The sequence below is a fragment of the Stegostoma tigrinum genome, chromosome 36 (assembly GCF_030684315.1).
Source record: "Stegostoma tigrinum isolate sSteTig4 chromosome 36, sSteTig4.hap1, whole genome shotgun sequence".
NCBI classification, from domain to species: domain Eukaryota; kingdom Metazoa; phylum Chordata; class Chondrichthyes; order Orectolobiformes; family Stegostomatidae; genus Stegostoma; species Stegostoma tigrinum.
Window position 1 is genome coordinate 17191642 of NC_081389.1, and position 22288 is coordinate 17213929.

At 45.2% G+C, this 22288-nt stretch overlaps 1 protein-coding gene across 2 annotated transcripts in view; it reads right to left on the reverse strand.

The window, feature by feature from the left end:
* LOC125446864 (trichohyalin-like) overlaps positions 1-22288 on the reverse strand; it is a 114762-nt gene that overhangs the window by 74332 nt on the left and 18142 nt on the right. For both annotated transcript variants that reach the window (XM_048520816.2, XM_059640094.1), the window contains exons 3-12: positions 21463-21784; positions 19936-20033; positions 17652-17781; positions 14779-14898; positions 13890-14015; positions 13362-13466; positions 10975-11163; positions 7985-8223; positions 5041-5248; positions 2421-2497 (exon numbers count right to left, since the gene is read on the reverse strand). In XM_048520816.2, coding sequence (XP_048376773.1) covers positions 2421-2497; positions 5041-5248; positions 7985-8223; positions 10975-11163; positions 13362-13466; positions 13890-14015; positions 14779-14898; positions 17652-17781; positions 19936-20033; positions 21463-21784 — 1614 coding nt within the window. The remainder of the gene's footprint in view (positions 1-2420; positions 2498-5040; positions 5249-7984; positions 8224-10974; positions 11164-13361; positions 13467-13889; positions 14016-14778; positions 14899-17651; positions 17782-19935; positions 20034-21462; positions 21785-22288) is intronic.

Here is a 22288-nt window from a genome sequence, read left to right on the forward strand (position 1 = left end):
GTCTTTCTTAACAGTTGTGTTTGCTCAGTTCTGGTCAACTCTTTGCAAATGTTCCCTGCCACATGTCCCATTCTATTGTTAGGGGACCAGAGCTGCATACCACTAGTGTGGCTTGACCAAGGTTCTATACAAACTTAGCAACTCCCAACCTTTACCTTCCAGTCCATTGGAAGTGAAGCTCAGCCCTTGATTTCCATTCCTGTTTCTTCTTGTGATTTATATCTAGATTCTCAGATTCCATTAAGTTTCTCCTATTCCAAAGCAGAACAGTTCCCAATAATGATCTCCTCCCATTCAAGCCCTGCCACTCCATAGTAATTCCTACATTGCTTCCTCCTGACTGTGGACCATAAGGAGAGATGGCAGCATAGTGGTAATGACACTAAGCTAGTAGTCCATAGGTCATGGGTTCAAAACCACCCATGGTGGCTGGTAGAATTTAAATGCACTCAAAAAAAAATTGAAATTAATTAATAAAATCTGATTTCTGCCATGGTGGCCATGACAACCCATCTGGTTTAAGAATGCCCTTTACACTCTGTCCTTACTTGGTCCGCCTACACATGACACGGTACTACACCATTGTGATTGACTCTTAAGAGCCCTCTGAATTGGCCTAATGTGCTACTCAGGGGCAATTAGGGATGGGCAACAAATGCTGGCTTTGCCAGTGATGTCTACAGCATCTGAAAGGGTAAGAAGGGAAAACAAGATGATTCTCTGTGCAGACCTGCACAGCCATGTCCTATTAAGTAGGAAGGGGTCTTCGCCATGAGAAGATTGATAGGCACAAGGCAAACCCAATTGTCCAATTAAAGAACAGCCGGCCCCCTCTGTGGCATTGCTCAAAGGATGCGGCGGAAGTCTGACAGAAATGCAGCTTACCACAAATGTTGAAACTTGTTCGAGAGTCCCAGCTGCAAAGTGCATTTGTGCAATTAGAGGGAACATGGCCAGTGATAAATTCAAAACTGCAACAATACAAAACAAAGAACTGTGGATGCTGGAAATCTGAAACAAAGGCAGGTGCTCCTGGAGAAACTCAGCAGTTTTGGCAGTGTTCATGCAGAGGGAAACAGAGTTAGCATTTGAGTGGGCAGCACAGCGGCTCAGTGGTCAGCACTGCTGCCTCACAGCACCAGGGACTCAAGTTCGATCTCACCCTCGGGTAACTATTTGTGCAGAGTTTGCATATTCTCCCCATGTCTGTGTGGTTTCCTCCAGGCGCTCTCCCAAAGTCTAAAGATGTGCCAGTTAGGTGCATTTGCCATGCTAAATTACCCCATAACACGCAGTGATACACGGGGTAGATGAATTAACCATAGGAAATGCAGGGTGGGGGAGGGGGCCTGCAAAGGATGCTCTTCAGAGGGTCAGCGTGGGTTCAATGGGCTGAATGGCTTGCTTCCACACTGTATGAATTCTATGAGTCCAGTGCCCCTTCTTCAAAACACTGTATTCAAAATGTTAACTCTGCTTCTCTCCACAGATGTTGCCAGGCCTGCTGAGCTTCCCCAGAAACCTCAAATTAAAACTGCGGTCAGGCTCAGTTTCCTAGGATCCCAGTTAATTGTGTACTTTGGTGCAAAAATGTTTCCTTGTCAGAAATAATGGCACGTCGTGTTGTGATTTCCCCTCAGGCCTCCAGCTATCATACCACTGAATGCCACCAAGCATTAGTTCACAGGAACCATGTTCCTAATGTTATTGCCAAGTAAATGATGGCACTTGACTCTATTGGACAAATTAACACAATAAAAGATACAGTAACTGTTACTAATTAACTGTTCTAATATAATAACATTGTATAAACACACCCCTCAACATAGATTCTCACAGAGATAATGGGAACTGCAGATGCTGGAGAATCTGAGATTACAAAGTGTAGAGGTGGACATACACAGCTGGCCAAGCAGCATCAGAGGAGCAGGAAAGCTGACGTTTTGGGACTAGACCCTTCAGTTCTGATGAAACATCGACGCTCGAAATGTCAACTTCCCTGCTCCTCTGATGCTGCTTTGCCTGCTGTGTTCATCCAGCTCTACACTTTGTTATCACAAATTCTCACATGCAGTTCTCCAATCCAGGAGGAAAATAACTCAAGAGAAAATTCAGAGAGAGTAGCAGCCAGGAGACATTCACTGTTTTGAGATCCCAATAGTGGCTACTTAAAGCTAAATCTAAAAATGGAGAAATCCTGATCTGTGAGAACTGCTTACACCCATCCAGGCTGTTAAAACAAGGGTCCTGACACGAAATGTCTACTTTCCTGCTCCTCTGATGCTGCCTGGCCTGCTGTTTTCCTCCAGCTCCACACTGTTATCCAAGGCCTCCTATTCCGTTTATTCAAGTGGTGCGCGCGCGCACACACACACACACACACACACACACACACACACACACATACACACAAATTGTACCTGGTTACAGTGGCCCTCAGCTCAAACAACTCCTCCAGGTCAGCTGCAAAGCTCTCACAATCTCCCGGTGAATCAGCCTGCAGAGAGGGACGTTGGTCGGGAAGGAACCAGCAGAAAAACAGCCATCAGTCTAAAACAGCACCATGGCTGCTTTTGCTTAAACGAGAACTGAAAATGCTGGGGGGGGGAGAGCAAGTGGTCAGTTGCTGGAACTGGTAACACTCAAGGCCAGAATATGTAGATCAGGCAAGTCAAAGCTCCCATGAGAACTTGTCAAATGGAAACAAAATCATAAAACATAGGAGCAGAATTAGCCTATTCAGCCTATTGACTCTGCTCCACCATTCAATGCATTCATGGCTGATGTGATAATCCTCAACATTTTCCCATAACTATTGATGCCCTCACTGATTAAAACCGTGCCTGTTTCAACCTTGAATATTCAAGGACGTGAAAGGACAAGTTGGTAACAGCAAAAGTGACCCTGAAACTGTCAAACAGTCAAGAAAGCCTGAGGGAAAGGGACCTTGCCCAAAGGGTCTTTTTCCTTGCTGTACAGTTTTATGACTGTATCTTTCTGCCTCCACACGTGCTATGAAAAGCCTGAGGAAGACCCTCAACTGTGATCCTGGTAATTAGGGGGAAGGCAATAAATATGACTAACACCCACACCCACATAACATAAAACAATGATTCTTCTCTAAGAGTGACATTTCACAGGTAAAATTCCAATGTAACTGCAAATTTGATCCATGGACACACTCAACTTGTGTTGAAGTGCAGCATTTTTACAATTATCCCCTTACCAGTGAGCAGTGCGAACCAGCTCAGCCTTGTGACAGTCTGGCTCAGGGCTGGATTACTTCACAACGCCCATCATAGGAGCAGCATCACTGAGCTAAATTAAACAGGGAGGTCAGGCGTTTTATGCTCCACTCTAGAAGCAGGCTGCACACAGCATAGCAAGAGACTACTAACACTCATTGTGGCTTTTCTGGCTTTCCAATACTCAATGTCCTCTCTGGCACGGCCTTTATTTAATTTGCCTCCAGCTGTTAATCATGCTCTGACATTCTAACAAATACTTTTGCATTAAAAGCTAAGCTTTTCCTCAAAAGTTTCTCTCTGTTCTTTCGATGACGGTGTTAAGTTGACGATGATCACATGCAGTTCCACATAATTTATTTCACCATAACCTTTTCATATAATTCCGAACACCCCAACCGGAATGTAAATAACTGAAGGAAACAAGAGATGTTAGTGGTGTGTTATTGCTCATGCACTTTTACACGCGTGCTGTAGCCTGGAGCAACAGATGGTTTGGGCTGAGGCTCCAATTCCCATTCATTACATAGCTCAGCGCACTCTCTCCTGTTCTTACTGGCTGCCATTGGTGCATGTTGGAAGGATTCAGAAGCTGATTCTCAACCTGTTTAACCTGCATTACGAACACACCTTCCACAGCCACAAAGCACTGGTTTGGGACTCGAACCCAGAACTTCAGTCTCAGAGGCAGAGCTGCTACTTACTTGACAGGACATCTTCCTATGGATGATTTAGCTGCAACACTTTTTCAGGGGTAACAAATTCGGGACCTTACGCAGGTCCCCGAATCAGTGAGTTATCCCCATGCTTGATGAATGACTCCCACTGCTCTGTTTTTAACTCATTTTGTGTGGATCAAAGGGTCTTTTTCCTTGCTGTACAGTTTTACGACTGTATCTTTCTGCCTCCACACGTGCTATGAAAAGCGAACGCACTATTGATTAATAAAAGTAAAACACCACGGATACTGGAAATGTGAAACAAACAGAGAGTAATGGAGAAACTCAGCAGGTCAAGATGCATCAATGGAGATTGATAGACAGATAAATAAAGAACTTTGGATGCTGGAGATCTCAAACAAATCAAAATAGAAATTCTTGGTGAAACTCAGCAGGTTCACTTCCAGGTTCAATTTCTATTCATTTTGTGGGATACGGGTGTCGCTGGCTGGGCCCAACATTTATTGCCCATCCCTAGTTGCCCTTGAGAAGGTGTTGGTGAGCTGCCTTCGTAAACCGTTGTAGTCCACCTACTGTGGGTTGACCCACAATGCATTAGGGAGGGAATTCCAGGATTTGGACCCGATGACATGAAGAAGTTGTGCTATAATTCCAAGTCAGGATGGTGAGTGGCCAGGAGGGAAATTCTCAGGCAGCAGCGGGGGTGTCCCATGTACCTGCTGCCCGAGACCACCTTGACGGATGTGGTCATGGGTTTGGAAGGTGCTGCCTGAGGATCTTTGGTGACTTTCTGCAGTGCATCTTGTAGATAGCACACCCTGCTGAGTGTTGGTGGTGGAGGAGCAGGTGCTTGTGGATGGAGTGCCAATCAAGTGGGTTGCTTTGACATTGAATGTTGTTGGAGCTTCCCCCATCCAGGCAAGTGGGGTTTTCCATTACATTCCTAATTTTGTGACTTGTGGATGGTGGACAGGCTCTGGGAATTCACGAGGGGAGTGAGTAGCTGCAGCATTCCTAGCCTCCATATGGGGTGCAACTGTTATCATTACAATTGATTTACATTATTGTTCCTCAGCACATAGGCCAACCCTGTTTGAAAAAAGAGAGTTCCGGACCTTCTCATTCTTTTGTGAGTGTTTCACAATGGCCAGTCGAAGCTCCTTTTCTTTGGCGTTGAGAGCTGCCACGGTTTCTTGCCATTTGCCCTTCCAGTACTGTGCAATCTGATGTTGTTCCAGAGTAACAGCAGTGAGTTCCTCAGCCTTCTGCTGCAACTCGACCTCCAGACGCCCCCTGTTCTCCTTCAGTTCAGCTTCTGAGGCCCTGGGGAGCACAAGGGCTTGGTGTAAATCAGACAGATTCAACATTGAGTATGGAGAGGGGAAGTGGGGCTGGGGGGTGGGGGGGGGGGAAGACAGATACAGAGGTGGGGGAAGGGGGAGAAGGGAGAGATACAGAGAGAGGTGTAAAGCGAGATACGGAGTGGGGGAAGACAGATACAGAGAGGTGCAGGGGGGGCAAGAGAGATATAGAGAGAGGGGTAGGCGGGGAGAGAGAGAGAGAGAGATACAGAGGGCACGCCGGGAGGGGGTGAGAGAGATACAGAGAAGAGGAGTAGGGGAACAGAGAAATACAGAGGGTGGGGGGAAGAGAAATACGGGGGGGGGGGGGGGGTGGGAAGAGGGAGCAGAGTGATGCAGAGACCGGGGGCAAGGCGGGAGAGATACAGCCAGAGGGGAATGGGGAAGAAAGCGATACAGAGAGGGTGGGGGGAGAGAGATATACAGAGAGAGGGGGGAGAGAAATACACAGGGAGAGAGGGGGGAGGGGGGAAGAGAGATTCAGAGAGGGAGCGGTGGGGGAGAGAGATACAGAGAGAAGGGGGTGGGGGGGAGAGAGAGATACAGAGAGAAGGGGGTGGGGGGGAGAGAGAGATACAGAGACGGGGGTGAGAGAGATACAGAGGTGGGGGTGAAGAGCGACAGATAGAGAGAAAGGGAGAAAGAGAGACAGAAAGGCAGGTCAACAAACATAAACAGAGAGAGTGAAAGAAGGAAGACATAGGGAACCATATCTCAAAGTGCTTAGCAGCTGAGGAGGCACTTTGCAGCCACTGTTAGAACATCAAAGACATGGCAGTCAAATTGTGCACAGCAAGCTCCCACAAACAACAACATGATAATAACCAGATTCGGCTCTTTCTTGGAGAAGATAAATACTAGGCAGCACACAATGAAATCTCCCTTTGCTCTTCTTGTTCAAACAGGGGTCTTTTATACCCACCTGAGCAAGTAGTTGTGCCGTGAGGTTAATAGTTTATTAATCGGTTCCTTTAAAATAGGTTCCCTCAAATACCCCCCGGTCATCTTGTTATTCAAACCTCTGAGCAGACAGGAGTCATTTATAAACCACCATTTCCCCATTACATTGTGACTGATCGGTATCTCGACTCCAATTCCCGCCTTATCACTCAATAAAACAATTTAAAAATTGCCATTTCAGTCTCCAAATTTCCAATTTCCTGAACATTTAAGCCTCGAGGAGAGCAAGTTCCCACCCCTTTGTACGGAAAAGTACTACATATTTCTTTTCCTAAACAGCCCAACTTGGAGAGATGCGCTGTGGGCTCTTGTGCAGCCTTCCCCCACCAGAGAAAACAACCTCTCAGTATCTCCCTTATTGAATCCTTTCAACACTTTGCATGGCTTGACCAGGTCCACTTTTGAAATGCTTAGATCTTTGACTGTAGGAGTTGGGAAATAATGTTGAGTTTGTACAGGACATTGGTGAGGCCCCTTCTGGAGCACTGTGTCCAGGTCTGGTGGTCCTCTTCTCGCAAGGATATTATTAAGCTGGAGAGGGTTCAGAAAAGACTTACCAGGGTGTTTCCATGAATGGAAGGTTTGAGATGTATGGAGATCCTGGGATTTTTTTCACTGGTGCATACGGGGTTGTGGGGGGATTTTGCAGAGTTATATAAAATCATGAGGGGTTTAGATAGGGTGAATGGCAGGTCTCTTTTCTGTAGGGTGGGACTTTCAAGACTACTGGGCATATTTTTATGGTGGGAGGAGAAAGATTTAAAAGGACATGAGGGGCAACTTTTTTTAAAAAAATCTCAGAGCGTGGTCCGTGTGTGGAATGAACTTCCAGAGGAAGCGGTGGATGCAGGTACAGCCACAACATTTAAAAGACTTTGGATAAGTTCATAAATAGGAAAGATTTGGAGGTATATGTGCCAAATGCAGGCAGGTGGGACTAGATTAGTTTGGGACTATGTTTGGCATGGACTGGTTGGACTCTACGTCTCTCCTTGTGATTCAATCTTCTGAGCCCCAGCATATTTCCCATGAATGTAGGGTACACCTTGTCTACAGCCAATCTGTCCATCCTAAGGTGTAGGGTGTTTTAAGACCAGAAGACACCAGAGTGGAATTAGGCCATTCAGCCCATCGAGTTTGCTCTGCCAATTGATACATTGCCATAGGAAGGATTTGTTAAACTAGAAAGGATACAGAAAAAGATTGCTAGGATGTTGCTGGGAGTGGAGGGTTTTAGTTTTAAGAAGTTGGATAGGCTGGGACATTTTTCATTGGAGCGTCAGAGGCTGAGGGGTGACCTTGAGGTCCCTCAGTTCCCTTTTAAATCCTTCCCCTTAAACGTATTCCCTCTAGTTCCAAACTCACCCATCCTGCGGAACAGACCTTGGCTGTTCACCTTATCTGTGCCCCTGGTGATTTTATAAACTTGTATAAGGGTCACCCCTCAGCCTCCTACGCTCCAGGGGGAAGAAAAAGTCACCACCACATCCTTGCTGTTGATTGTAAAAGCCCCTTGGGTTCACCAATATCATTTAGGGGAGGGAAAACTGCCAAGTTTACCTCATCTGGCCTCCACATGACTCCAGACCCACAGCCATGAAAATGACTGGCACCCGCCAATCAGATTGAAAACAATTAAAGACGGACAATACATGCTGGCCTTGCCAATGATGCCCAAACCCCTAGGAAAGAAGAGGAAAAGAATTCTGCCAAGGCTGAGTAACCTTCCCGTGTTTACCGAAGCTCCTTGCAGTTTCGTCGCAGAGTGTGGAGCTCGTCCAAGTGCATCTTGTCCTCTGCCTGGACAGCGGTCAGCAACATCTCCTTCTGGCTGACCAGGTGGCTGCGCTCCATCTGCAGAGCTTCAATTTGGTTGCTGAAGATGGTCTTCTCGGCCTGGAGTTGGTGGAGCTGGTCCTGGCACAGCCCTAGCCTCTGCCGGGACTCACCGAGCTCCGAGGTCAGCCTGTCGTTCACCTGAGGATGAAAGAGCACAGTGAGACAGCGCCCTCAGGGACCCTCAAAACTCAAACCCTCCTGCTGAAAGAGAAAACCGGAAACCCCAGCTACAGAGATAAAGCTTTTTCCAGACTCCCAGAGCATTGTCAGCACAGAAACAGGCCGTTCAGCCCAAATGGAGGGGTCTGGGAATGCAATCATTTGACTCGCAAGCCAGAGACCCAAGTCATGTCCTGGCTTCAAATCCCACCAATTTTTGATGCAATAAAATGGTAGCATAGTGGCTTAGTGGTTAGCACAGCTGTCTCATAGTGCCAGGGATCTGGGTTCAATTCCAACCTTGGTAACACTCTGTGTGGAATTTGTAGACTCTCCCTGTATCTGTGTATATTTCTTCCAGATTGTTCCTGCAGTCCAAAGATATGCATATTAGGTGGATTAGCCATGCTAAATGTGTAGGTCTGATGGGTTACCTTTCAGAGGTTTGGTGACGTGATGATGCTATGGCTTAAGAGGTTATTTTATCCTGAGAGGATTTTAAGACAGAGGTGAAAAGCTGTCTCCTGGGAATGCCAGAAAAGTAAACTGCTTGAGAGTCCTTGGGATCTTTTTTGAAAATTGGAACAACAGTGGCAGCCCGAATGGGTGTGGCCAGCTCTCAGACCAGGATTTTGAGTTTTTAGTTTTTTTTAGCTTTGAGATTCACTAGAAGCTGCTGGAGTTTTGAGAAGTAGAAGTTATCTTTTCCTTCTCTGGGTTACAGCTAGAAGGAGGAGTTTCTCTCTGCTTCTGAGTTACCTGTGAGACAAATCTAATTAACTTTTTTGCCAAGGGGGTGTGTTTATGAGATGTTATTATATCGAATCAGTTAATTAGTAATACTCACTACATCTACCATTCTGTTGAGTTTTCCAAGAACTACATTAATCTAAGTTCTTCTTTCTTTTGTTGTATTTTGACTATAATGTTTAAACACATTGCTTTTGCTTAATGTTGAGTAGTTTTACCAATCCTATTGCTTATAGAACACAGCATGTTACATTGACCTTTAAAATAAGAAAAAGTTCGGCACCCTTCTGAGGGGTTCTGGTCTGGTCCTTAACAATGCAACTTCATTGGGCTAAGTGATCCCTACCTGCACTATAGGGATTTTGGATTCTAAACTAATCTAGAATTAAGAATCTAACGATGACCAGTTTTGATTGGCATAAAAAGACAGATCTGGGTCACTGATGACCTTTAGGGAGGGGAACTGCCATCTTACCTGGTCTGGCCTACATGTGACTCTCTTCTCGGCAATAAATGCTGGATCTAAAAAAACTCTACAAGCTTATGGTCGTACACTATAATCAATCCATAATTACATTCACTCTGTATGTTACAAAACTCCTCATTTGGGCATTGACTTTGTGTTACAGCTGCACTCACTTAATGCTAATGTTTGTTTTTGGTCAGGCATCGTTGTCAAGGTGCCATCTGTTGAAATCAATCACACAGCCAGAGTTTGGGGTCACACGTAGGCCAGGCCGGGTATGAGTGATGTATTTCCCTCCCTGAAGGGCATTGATGTTTTTGCAACAATTGGTAGTGGTTTCACGATCACTATCATTGAGTCGAACCTTCACTTTCAAATGAATAAATTGAATTTAGAATTCCACCAGCTGCGGAAGCCCAGAGTAATAGTCCGGCCCCTCAATTACAAATCTAGTGACATTACCACCATCTTTGTTTTGTAATGTTGGAGGTCAAATTCTTCCCAATTTCCCCTACCACCACCAGCAGCCTTGCTTGACTCCCACATCTCATGAATGAATAATAAGAAATGGCCCTTGCTGGGTAACCCCAACCTTATCCCAACCCTCCCAGCCACCTTCACCAAAACCCATCAGGATATCTTTTCTCCCTCATCTTTCTCCAGCTTCCTTTTAAATGCATTGTGCGCCTATTTATCTTGAATTCTCCTTCTGGTATGAACTTCCAATTTCTAGCCACTCTTTGGTTATAGAGTGTCTCCTAATTTCCTTATTAGTGAGCATCTTATTTTTATGATTCTTAGTTTTGGTCTCCCTCAATTATTAAATAGCTACCTATTGAATGGTTCTAAAGTTCTAAGATCTGCATCGATCATTCCTTAGTTTCTCGTTTTTTCTAGAAAAGTAGAGTACCAGCCAATTGGAGAGATGATGGCCTAGCGGTATTATTGCTGGACTGATAACCCAGAGACTCAGGTTATGTTCTGGGTTTCAGTCTTGCTGTGGCAGATGGTGGAATTTGAATGCAATAAAAATCTGGAATTCAGAGTCTAATGATGACCATTAAACCATTGTTGATTGTTGTAAAAACCCGTCTGGTTTACTAATGTCCTTTAGGGAGAGAAACTGCCAACCTTAACTGGTCTGGGCCTACATGTGACCCCAGACCCACACCAACGTGGTTGACTCTTAACTGCTCTCTGGGCAATAAATAATGCCCTAGCCACCAGCATCCTCATTCCCATGAGTGAGTAAATAAAAATTCCACTTCATATGTTTAATCTCTCAGTTCTGGTGTAAACCTTGCAGAAAATTTCCTTTTCAACAGATGATGACCAGAACCAGAAGACCAAGTTTGGCTCAAGCCTAGGTTCCACACACATTTAATATAACTTCTGTTCTGTTCAGTTCTACCTGTCTAGAATGTTTGGTCAATTTGTGCTTAAGCGTCACTAATCCATTCTTTTTATTTAAATGTCACTTTTGTCATATTAAAAACCAACGCAGAGGTGTGTACCTGTTTGATGGTTGCTAGTTTTTCTTGCAGCAAGACTTTCTCCTGGTCTTGTCTGTTGGCCTGAGATTTAGTGCTCACCAATTCCATATGCAGATCAGCAACTTGCTCGTCAAAGCCTTCCTTCCCTTTCAGGGTTCGCTCCAATTCTAGAGTCAAGTGCCGGACCTGTTTGTGTAATTCCAGCTTTTCCTGCAAAACTCAGCCACATTAGAATCCGATTCTCATCCACCCACTGTGCCAACGTTAGCCTGGCATCATATTCTCCACCTCAAACTCCTAGGGTCGCCAGATTTTCATGTGATCATTTTTTAAAATCTCACCCATTCTAATTCATTATTTTATGAGAACACTGAAGATGTAGGAGGCCTCATGTCTGGACCAGCTCTGTGAAAGAGCTATTGAATTAATCGCACCACCCAGTCATAAGTTTATGGCCCTTTTCAAAAATTTCTCCTGTCCCCTTTTGAATGTCATGACCCAATCTGCTTCCACCATTGGCAGTGTCTTCCAGCACCAACAAATTCTCATCTTCCTGTGCTTCTCTGCCAGTGACCCTATGTCTGTGTCCCCTGGTTACTGCTAATAGGAACAGTTTCTCTTTAATATCCACAATGTTTGTGGTGGTCAGTGAGCTCAGTTGGCTAGACAGCAGGCTCGTGATGCAGAGTGAAGCCAACAGCACAGATTCCATTCCCATACCAGCTGAGGTTCCTTCTCAACTTCTCCCAATGCTTGAGGTGTGGTCACCCTCAGGTTAAAATCACCACCAGTCAATTCCCTCCATTGGGAGAGCAGCTCTCTGTTCCTTTGGGACCATGTTGACTTTAATAGACTCCTCAGCTACCACACATTTAAGTAATATTTGGATGATTATTAGAAGTGCCATAGTATACAGGGCAACAGGCCAATTTCTGGACAATGGGACTGAAATAGATAGCTACTTGATGACTGGCATGCACACAATGGGCTGAATGGCCTCTTTCCAAGCTGCAAAACTCCAATTTTGCGGCCGTAATCAATCCATAATAAATTACATCCACCATGTCTGCTAAAAACTCTTCAACTGGGCATGGACTTTGTGACAAACTCATGCTACAGTTGCATATGCTTAACACTAACTTTTTTTTGGTCTTTTGTGCAATGGGGGCATTACTGGCAAGGTTGGCATTTGCTACCCATTCTCAATCACCTTCGAACCAAGCAGCTCGGTCAAGCGTTTTGGGGGGGCAGTTTCGAGTCGACCCTGAGTAGAGTAAAGGAGGAGAAACTCTTCCCACAGGCAGGAAGGGCAATCAGGACCGGTGTGACACAAACTCAAAACTAATTGGCAAAACAGCTGAAGGGAAAACATGAAAAAAATTATTTACGCAGCATAACGAAGCAAAGAACTGCAGATGCTGGAAATCTGAGATGAAAACTGCTGGAGAAACTCAGCAGGTCTGGCTGCATCTGTGGAGAGAGAGAGAAAACACAGAATTTTGAATCTAAAATGACTCTGCTTCAGAATCTTCTTCTTCTTGAAGAGTCACACTAAACTCAAAACATTGTTTTCTCCCTTCACAGGTTTTTCCAGCAATTTCTGTTTTTGAATGGCTCCTTCTTCCCTGTATCGTTCCTCATTTGGAGAGGTTTGGGTTGCCATACAGCGAAGGAATGTGAAACAATACAATCCTGTTAATCACCATTTTGAAATCGAGGAAGGACACTGTATATGAACACTCAACATGTGAGAGAGATTCTCCAACTTGGCAAATTACTCCTTTTATTGAATTCACTTCATACAGGAGGATACAAGCTATGTAGGGTGGATGGAGCTTTTTGATGAGGGACCACATATTAAGATTGGAACCAGAGCTCCTGTTGCTTTGCAAACGACTCAAATGGTTGATACCAATAGACTTCAATCTTCTCATTGAGAAACATTGGAACACAGGAGGCCATTCAGCTCCTTGTAATCTGTTGCCATTTAATGAGGTCGTGGCTAATTAAAAAGCTAACCCCGCGCCCCCCCAATCCAACTCTTCAATCACACACACACACACACGCACACGCACACACACAGAATAAAGGTCAATGGACCCAAAACGTTAACTCTGATCTTTTCTTCACAGATGCTGCCAGACCTGCTGAGCTTTTCCAGCAACTTCTGTTTTTGTCTTCTGACTCTTCACCTGTGAGTAGCCTGCGTTAGCTAAATTCTATCGCTTTCACAATTATGGCTATTTAATGGTGCAACGCCTTTGAAGTCTGATCTTTGTACCAAGCCTACAAAACACAATAAACCAACAGGGGGGCAGTGGGGGAAAATACTGAACTGAAAAGATGATGGAGCTTGTTGCAATTTGCCTTCGCTCAGACTTAACTAAACTCTGTCGAAAAGTTAGTACCTGCAGTAATCGGTCTTTGTCTGCTGTTGCAGTTGTTAGTTGCGTTCTCAGGTTGGCCACGGTCTCTTCCAGTCTCACTGATTTCGAAGAGAGCACACCTCTCTCCTGCAAAGGATAGGTGGAAAAGCTGTCGGTAAAATGGGAGCCTACCTTCCAGTACACTGCAAAAATCACTTCCAAAACTGGAAAGCCTTCTCTTAGGCCCCTCCTCAGCCTTCTCTCTGCAGAACTGGCGCTGTGCCCTGCATTGTGTTAAAGGACGAATGTTGGAGCAGGAATTAGACAATGACAACAGTTGCCCCGGACTAAAGGGAGAGGGGCAAGGCGGAGAAACCTTGACCCCAAACAGAAAACATGTGTCTTGCCATGGCAGAGGACTCAAGTCTCGGCTGCAGTATTGCTCCCCTGCCCCCCTCGCAGGCAGACAGGTTTAGTAACCAAGTCTAGGAGTTGGTGGGGGAGGCTGCTTTCCACACCTGGGGCCACTCTGGCAGCTCTGAAGGTAATATTTTGTGAAAACATAATTACCAAACTGACTTCACTGTACTTGAGGCGCAGCTGATTCACCTCATCATGCAGACCCGTCTGTGCTCGCAAGGAATCATTCAGTCGTTGATTGGCCTGATTGGTTGTCATGAGTGTCAAGTGTTGAGCCTGATGAAGGAAACTTGGGAAATTAGTGGCATAGTTACATGCTCTAAAAGCGGCTTTAAAGCTAACGTCAGTGTTAGCACCCATCTGGCTCACTCATGTCCTTCAGGGAAGGAAATCTGCCATCAATATCTGGTCTGGCCGACAGATGAGTCCAATACGGTTGACACTTCACTGCCCTCTGAGGCAGCTGTAGGGCCACTCTATTGTGGCACAGCCACAAACAGTTCTCAAAAGAATAAAACCAGACACACCACCCAGCATCGACCCAGGCACTGTGAATGACAACAGCAAGCACAGCCCTGTCAGTCCTCCTTCCCAGCACCGAAAGAGTTAGTGCCCAAATGGGGAAAGCTATCTCACAGACTGGCCTGACACAGTCATACTCACACAATCAGACAACATCCCAGACACCACCACCATCATCCCGACAACACGGAGATTTAAAAGGCAAGTTACAAAAGCAGCAGAGTGGAGATAAAGATGTTTTTCAAACACACAGCCAGTTGCTAGGATTTGGTTGAAAAGTCAGTGGAAGCAGATTTTGTAGTAATTTTCGAAGAGAATCAGACATACATTTGAAAAGTAAGAATGATACGTATTTGCAGGGTTCTGAGGAAATAGGAAGGAAGCTGAACTAATTGAATAGCTCCTTCAAAGAAGCTGGCACAGATGTGATGGGCTGAACTGCTTCCTTCTGTCCTATACTATTCTATGAAACCCAAAACTACCCGAAAAGGGGGCACTCTGTAAAAGGTAGACCAACCTCCTCAAAGCTTCTCAAGTCTTCTCTGGCTTTGTCTCGCTCCTCCTCCAGGCTCCTCACCCGTTCTTGATATATTCGAAGGGTGTCCCGCACAGACTGCAGCTCCCGTAACAAGCCATCCTTCTCCCCGGCAACCCACCAGGCAAAATCAACCAAATCCAACGGTGAGTAAAGGACAATGGAGGAGGGTGGTGGTGGGCGGGGTGGGGGGGCGGGCAGCGGGACATAAAACAAGACGAGTCGTGAGCTTTATCAGATACGTGGATGCAGGAGAGGCATGTTGGAAGTGACAGAGCTGTCGTTTCTTGAACCATATCACGTTTCCCAGGCCTTGGCTGTTAAACAGGAACCCAACAGGTCAGACTCTTTGAAAAGGAACAAGCTCAGACATGCCTGGCTCTGAATGAGTAGACTAGCCTGCAAAGCAAGTAAACAAAGCCCCTGGGTTGTCCAAGTCACACTGAATGAGAGGAATGCAGCCAATGCAGGAAAAGTGGATTTTGCTCCTTTTGATAATCAGAGTCGAGAACGGGCACATTTTCCCAGTGTGGCCTGATCCATGGTCTAGCCTGCATTAATTTCAGGCATGTGGAATTAGGGGTATTATTACTGGCACTCAAATTAGGAAACAAAACTAAAACGTTCAGGCGTTTTAGAGTGTGTGGATGGAGTAATAGAGTTGTACAGAGCAGAAACAAGCCTTTTGGTCCGGCTCGTCCATGCCGACCAGATATCCTACATTAATCGCGTCCCATTCGCCTGCATTTGGCCCGTATCCCTCTAAATCCTTCCTATTCAAATGCCCATCCAGATGCCTGTTAAATCGTACCAGCCTCCACTACTTTCCCTGGCAGCTCATTCCATACATGTACCACCCTCTGTGTGAAAAAGTTGCCCCTTAGGTCCCTTTTAAATCTCTCCTTGCCTTAAACCTTTCTACTTTCCACTATCCAGAGGAAAAGATCTTGGCTATTCAAAATTAAAACCGAAAGAACTGCGGTTGCTGTAAAACAGAAACCAAAACAGAAACTGTTGGAAAAGCTCAGGGGTTCTGGCAGCATCTGTGAAGAGAAATCAGAGTCAACGTTTCAGGTCAAGTGACACTTCCTCAGAACGTCCACAATTCCCAGGAAGGGTTACTTGAGCCGAAACGTTAACTCTGATTTCTCTGCACAGATGCTGCCAGACCTGCGGAGCTTTTCCAGCAGTTTTTGTTTCGGTTTCTGATTTACAGCATCCACAGTTCTTTCAGTTTTTGACCTTGGCTATTCACCGTTGCGATGTCCCTCATGATTTTATAAATCTCAGGAAGGTTCACCCATCACCCCCAACCTCAGCCTCCAAAGCTCCAGGGAAAATAGCCCCAGGCTATTCAGCCTCTCCCTATAACTCAAACCCTCCAACCCTGGCAACATCCTTGTAAATCTTGTCTGAACCCTTTCAAATTTCACAACATCATCATTCCTGTCGCAGAGAGACCAGAATTGAACGCAGTATTCCAAAAGTGGCCTAACCAATGTCCTGTACAGTTGGATGACAATTGAACAAGCATCAGTTTAGTTTAATTGTGCACTAAGTCTGCATGCTTCAGCCAAGGCTCAGAACTAAGCATGTGCCTTTGAGTCACAAGGCTCGGGCTCAAATCCCACTCATTGGCATGAACGCAGTGGCACTCAACTGCAGTATTGAGGGACTGTGTGGGATTGGTCAGTCTGTTGCCATGACTCCACCTTCCTGTCTGTCTCCCCTACACCCACCACCAATAACCTTTTCCTTCTTCCAGTTTGTCATGGAATAATGGACGATTCCAATACAGAAGGAGGTCATTGATCCGCTATGCCTGTCTTGACTGAAACAATAATCACTGCAAGAAACAAGAGCAGCAACAGGCCATTCAGCCTGTCGAACCTGTTCTGCCATTCAGTAGCATCACGGATGATCTGAAGGTAGCCTTAACCCTGGTTTCCTGTCTCTCCCCCAAAACCTTGGACTCCCTTGTAGATCAAAAATCATTCTTACTCCATCTTGAATCTATTTGATGGCAGTGTGCAGTGCTTGAGAAGAGTTTTACAGTCTAACATCCGTTTGGGAGGAAAGATTCCTGCCCATCTTTGTCCTTAATGGGAGACCTCTCTGTTTTAAACTGTGCCCCCGTGACAGGAAACATCCTCTCAACATCCACCCAGTCAAATACCCTCAGAATCTTAAATGGAGTCATAGAGTTGTACAGCATGCAAACAGACCCTTTGGTCCAATTCACCCATGCTAACCAGATATCCTAGATAAATCTAGTTCCATTTTCCAGCATTTGGTCCATATCCCTCTAATCCCTTCCTATTCATGTACTCATCCAGATGCCTTTTAAATATTGTAATTGTACCAGCCTCCACCACTTCCCCTGGCAGATCGTTCCATACACACACCACCCTCTGCATGAAAAAGTTGCCCCTTAGGTCGCTTTTAAATCTTTCCTGTCTCAATTTAAAGCTATGCCCTCAGGCTTTGGAATCCCCCACCTTGGGGAAAAGCCCGTTGTCTATTTACCCTGTCCAAGCCCCTCATGTATGTTTCAATTGCATTGCCTCTCATTGCTCTAACCTCCAATGGCATAAAGCTCAAATGCTTTTCATAATGTGCAACACTTCATCCCAGGAATTAGCCCAGTGGACATTGTCCACAACAAGAACATCCCTCCTTAAGTAATGGGGCCAAAACTGTACACAGTGTCCCAGATGTGGTGTCAAGAAATGGCCTGCTTGTGTGCAGCCAGGTCTCCCACCTTTCCAGGTGCAATGTCAAACATGGGACCCAAGGTTCACCAATATTCAGAAGTAAGGAAGGCTACAAGCATAAGACATCGCAATAGTGCTCACCTGTTTCAAAGCTCCATCCTCCAGTTTGGCCGAGGGGAATGAGAGAGGGGGAGGCGAAGGCCCGTGGCTGCTGCTGATGAGATCCAGAGATGATTTTGTTTTGGCCATTTCTGCCTCCAGATGCAAAACCCTAAGCACAGCAACAAATGTTTCATCTCACAAGGAAGCAGTACCATTCACAACTAGATGCTGAATGTAGCCCCACCACCACCACTTTATCTGTCCCTGGCATTTCTTTTATTTATTCATTCGCAGGAAAGGGGCATCACTGGCTAAATCAACATTTATTGCCCATCCCTAACTGACCAGAAAACAGTTAAGAATCAACCACATTGTTGTGGGTCTGGAGTCACATGTAAGTCAGACCAGGTAAGGATGGCAGTTTCCTTCCCTAAAGAACGTTAGTGAACCAGATGGGTTTTTCCCAACAATCGACAATGGATTCATGGCCATCATTAGACTCTTAATTCCAGATTTCTTTTTCTATTCAATTCAATCTGCTATGGCTGGATTGAAACCCAGGTCCCCACAATATTCCTGGGCCTCTGGATGAACAGTCCAGCAATAATACCTCTAGGCCATCACCTCCTCTTAGTGGGTAGCCCTCTCATTGCCAAGTCTGGCACCCATGGGCTCAGGGTCCTCTGCATGGGCCTGAGCACCTAACACATGTTGATCTACTGCATGTAAACCTGAGGGAATGCTGCACTGTCTGAGGTGCTATCTTTCTCATGAGATGTGAAACCGAGACTCAGACTGCTTTATCCATTCAATGTAAGGACCCCATGTGACTGCTTTGAAGAGAAAGCAGAGGAATTATCTCCAGTGTCCTAGTCAGGAATATATCCCCTCAGCCACTATCAGAGAAGAATGGACAATCTGATCATTATCACATTGTTATTGGAGGGAACTTGCTGTGAGCAAATGGACTACCATTTCATAAATTACAACATTTTGAAGTACAGCTGTTTTGATAAACTTCAATTTGTCCAGGGGTCAGGAAAGGTTTTACTTAAATGCCTACTTTTTCTTGCAGGATAGAGGTAGGCTGAAAAAGGGCCAACAGTTTAATTCAGACAATTGCAAGGTGACGGAAGGTCTGATGCAGGTGGGAACTATACAGTAAACGGCAGAAACCTTCATTTTAGTTGGAACATTATGTACAGTCATGGTTACCCGCACTACCAGAAGGATGTGGAAGCTTTGGAGAGGGTGCAGAAATGGTTTACCAGGATGTTTTCTGGTTTGGAGGGTATTAACTATGAGAAGAGGTTGGACAAACTGGGTTTATTTTCACTTGAACGCCAAAGGTTAAAGGGCGACCTGATAGAAATTTACAAAATTAGGAGAAAAAATAGAAACAGAAAAAACAGATAGTCAGAGTTTTTTTCCCCAAGACAGAAACGTCAATAACTGGGAGACATAACTTTAAAGTAAAATAAGGTGAGCTTAAAGGAGATGAGAGAGGCAAGTTTTATTTTTAAACACAGAAAGTGGTAAGTGCCTGGAATGTGCTGCCAGAAGAGATCGTAGAAGCAGACACTGTAGCAACATTTAAGATGCATCTTGACAGAATAGGTAGGGAATACAGTGATATGGACAGCAGAGAGGCAAAAGATTTTCAGCCTAGAAAGGTGTCATGCATCAGCACAGCCTTGGTGGTTTGAAGGGCCTGATCCTGAGCTGTATGTTCGCTTTTCAGATCTCTAAAGCATGATGAGCAATGACACTGGGATTCCATTGATAGAAGTAGAGGAAGTAAAAGAAGAGGTTTAAATGGGGGAGATTAAAATCATGAGGTATCTTCACAGACTGATTAAATGTGAACATTTCTCACTGAAGGGTGGACTTTGGTAACTGGAAGATACAGATTTAAACATACCAGAGGAACGATGAGGATAATTTTTCCTTTTTTAAAAATGAACACCATGAGTCGTTAGGCTCTGGAATGAGCTGCTTGAAAAGGCAGGAGAGTCAATAGTAACGAGCAAAAAGAATTGGAAGAATACTTGGAAAGAAAAACATTTGCAGGGATTACTGGGGAAAGCAGAGGGAGTGGGGCAAAATGGATGAGACATTCAAAGAGCCTCTTCAGGCAGAATGGACCAAATAGCTTCATTCAAAGCCATTAGGCTTAGAAGAGTCAATAGCTTAGAGCAGAGCGCAGGGCTGGATAAGCTGATTCAGGGAACCTCAGCAATCAGCAACATAGAGACAATGCGCCAAGCATTAACCCAATGCAAACCTACACCAACGAAACACATGGAACACCAAGCCATCTTACTTATCCTGCAGCACTCCACCTCTCTTCTGATCTTCAAGTCGTGACATTTCCAGCATGTTCTTCTCCCCTTCTAGTTGAGAAATTGAATTTTCCAATTGCTAAAAATTATAAGAAAATTAATAAAGAAATAAAAATCTCTGGGTAATGAACCTTCTCTTTAAATCCTTATGAGATTTTCAAGAAAGAAGATGGCTTTGATTTAAGAAAATTCATTCATATGCATGGGCACCACTAGCAAGGCCAACATTTAATGCCTGTCCCAGTTGCCCTCGGGTAGCTGACGGTGAGCTGCCTTCCTGAACTTACTGGCCTTGGGGATCTTCAATGTTAATGAGGAGAAATCTCTTCACCCAGACAGTAGTGAGCCCGTGGAATTCTCTCCCATGGAAATTGGTTGAGGCTAAAATATTATCTGTTTTCAGGGAGGAGCTCATGATGAAAGGGATGGGGGTGGGGGTGGTATTAGGATAATGAGCTTGATGATCAGTTGCAGTCATAATGAATGGCAGAGCAGGCTTGAGGGGCTGAATGGCCTATCCCTGCTAATATCTTCTGTTTCTAAGACCCAGCAATGGTAATGAAACAACATTTATTTCCAGAGATAGTAGGAACTGCCAATACCAGAGAATCTGAGATAACACGGTGTGAAGCTGGATGAACACAGCGGGGTAAGCAGCATCAGAGGAGCAGGAAAGCTTGACATCTCAGGTCGGGACCCTTCTTTAGAAACATTTATTTCCAGTAAGAATGGGGTGTAATTTGGTGGGGGTGAACTTACAGGTGTTGCTTTATCATAGAGTCATAGATACATACAGCACAGAAACAGACCCTTCAGTCCAACCAGTCCATGCCAACCATAATCCCAAACTAAACTAGTCCCACCTGTCTGCTCCTGGCCCATACCCCTCCAAACCTTTCCTGTTCATGTACTTACCCAAGTGTGTATCAAAGTTATCATTGTACACACATGCAGCACTTCCTCAGGAAGTTCATTCCCCTTGCAAACCACCCTCTGTGTAAAACAAAATGCCCCTCCTGTCTTCTTTAAATCTCTCTCCTCTCATGTTAAAAATATGTCCCGCAGTCTTGAAATCCACCATCCTAGGGAAAAGACAACTACCATTAACATTTTAGATGAGTTGGAGGAGGCCAGCATCACAGGAGCAGGAAAGTTGATGTTTCGGGTCTGAACCCTTCTTCAGAAACAGGGGAGGGAGAGGGGGCTCTGTAATAAGAGGAAGGGTGGGGCGGTGATAGTGAGTGCAGGTAGGCAATGGTGGGAGTTGGTCAGTGAGGTGGGAGGAGTGGGTAATTAGGAGAGATGACAGGCAGGTCAAGGAGGCGGGGCTGAGAGGGAGGCTCGGTCCATGGGATGAGGTTGGGGGTGGGGAGATTACCATTAACCCTTTGTTCTTCTGCATGGTGAAAGTCATGGGCTTAAGACCTAGATTTAGATCTTACCCAAATTAAATTTGAAAGCGTGTACACAAGGGACTGAGAACAAACAACAGTAGGCACCTCACTTACTTTCTGTTTGGCAGAAAGCAACTCAATCTTGGCTTTGCTCTCCAACAGTTGACCGTTGCGTTTCCTCAGCTGTTCAGACTGCCCCTCCAAAAGCTGGTGTGCCTCTTTCAGGTGGTCCACCAATTGTGCCCGCTTCTTCCCACTGTCCAACAGGCAGGCCGTGAGGTTCACATCAGACTGGCCCCATTCCAGGCCTTTGGGGAATAGGCAGGGAGGTACATCTGCTTGACAGGCATCTGGAAGATGAGACAAAGAGCGCCTCCTTCTGGCTATCAATCGGTCATACGGTCCAGGGACCTCTTCACTGTTGGTGAAGGGAGACCTAGCAGATAAATGAGAAATGCACTATATTGAATTTATTGTCACATATATTGCACAGTGAGAAAATAGTAAAATGTAGTGAAAGGCTTTTCCCATGTCTCCACTGTCTGGCACCATGTCAAATAAATAAGAAAAAGAGAAAAGAAAATAGAAAGATAGAGGTTAAAGGGAATCTAACAGTCCTGAGTCAGCTCATTACCATCAATGCTATGTGTGCCACTATCCCTCCTCCACCCCCTCACTGCCATCTACACTGGACCCAACCAACAATAAAGTTACCAATTCTTAGGGGCTGTTTTTTCCGGCTTAGGCTACCCACCGATTCTGATGCCAGGTCCCATGCTTGTCCCAGAAAATAAGTAAGAGTTCACTCGAGGCACCCCACGCAAAAACAACAAAACAAGAAAAGAGAAAAGGAAAGAAGTTAGAGCGTATGAGCTCTGGCTCAGGAGAGAAACTCCATTGCCATTTTGCAGTGCCATCAGGTGAAGACAAGGAATCGCCT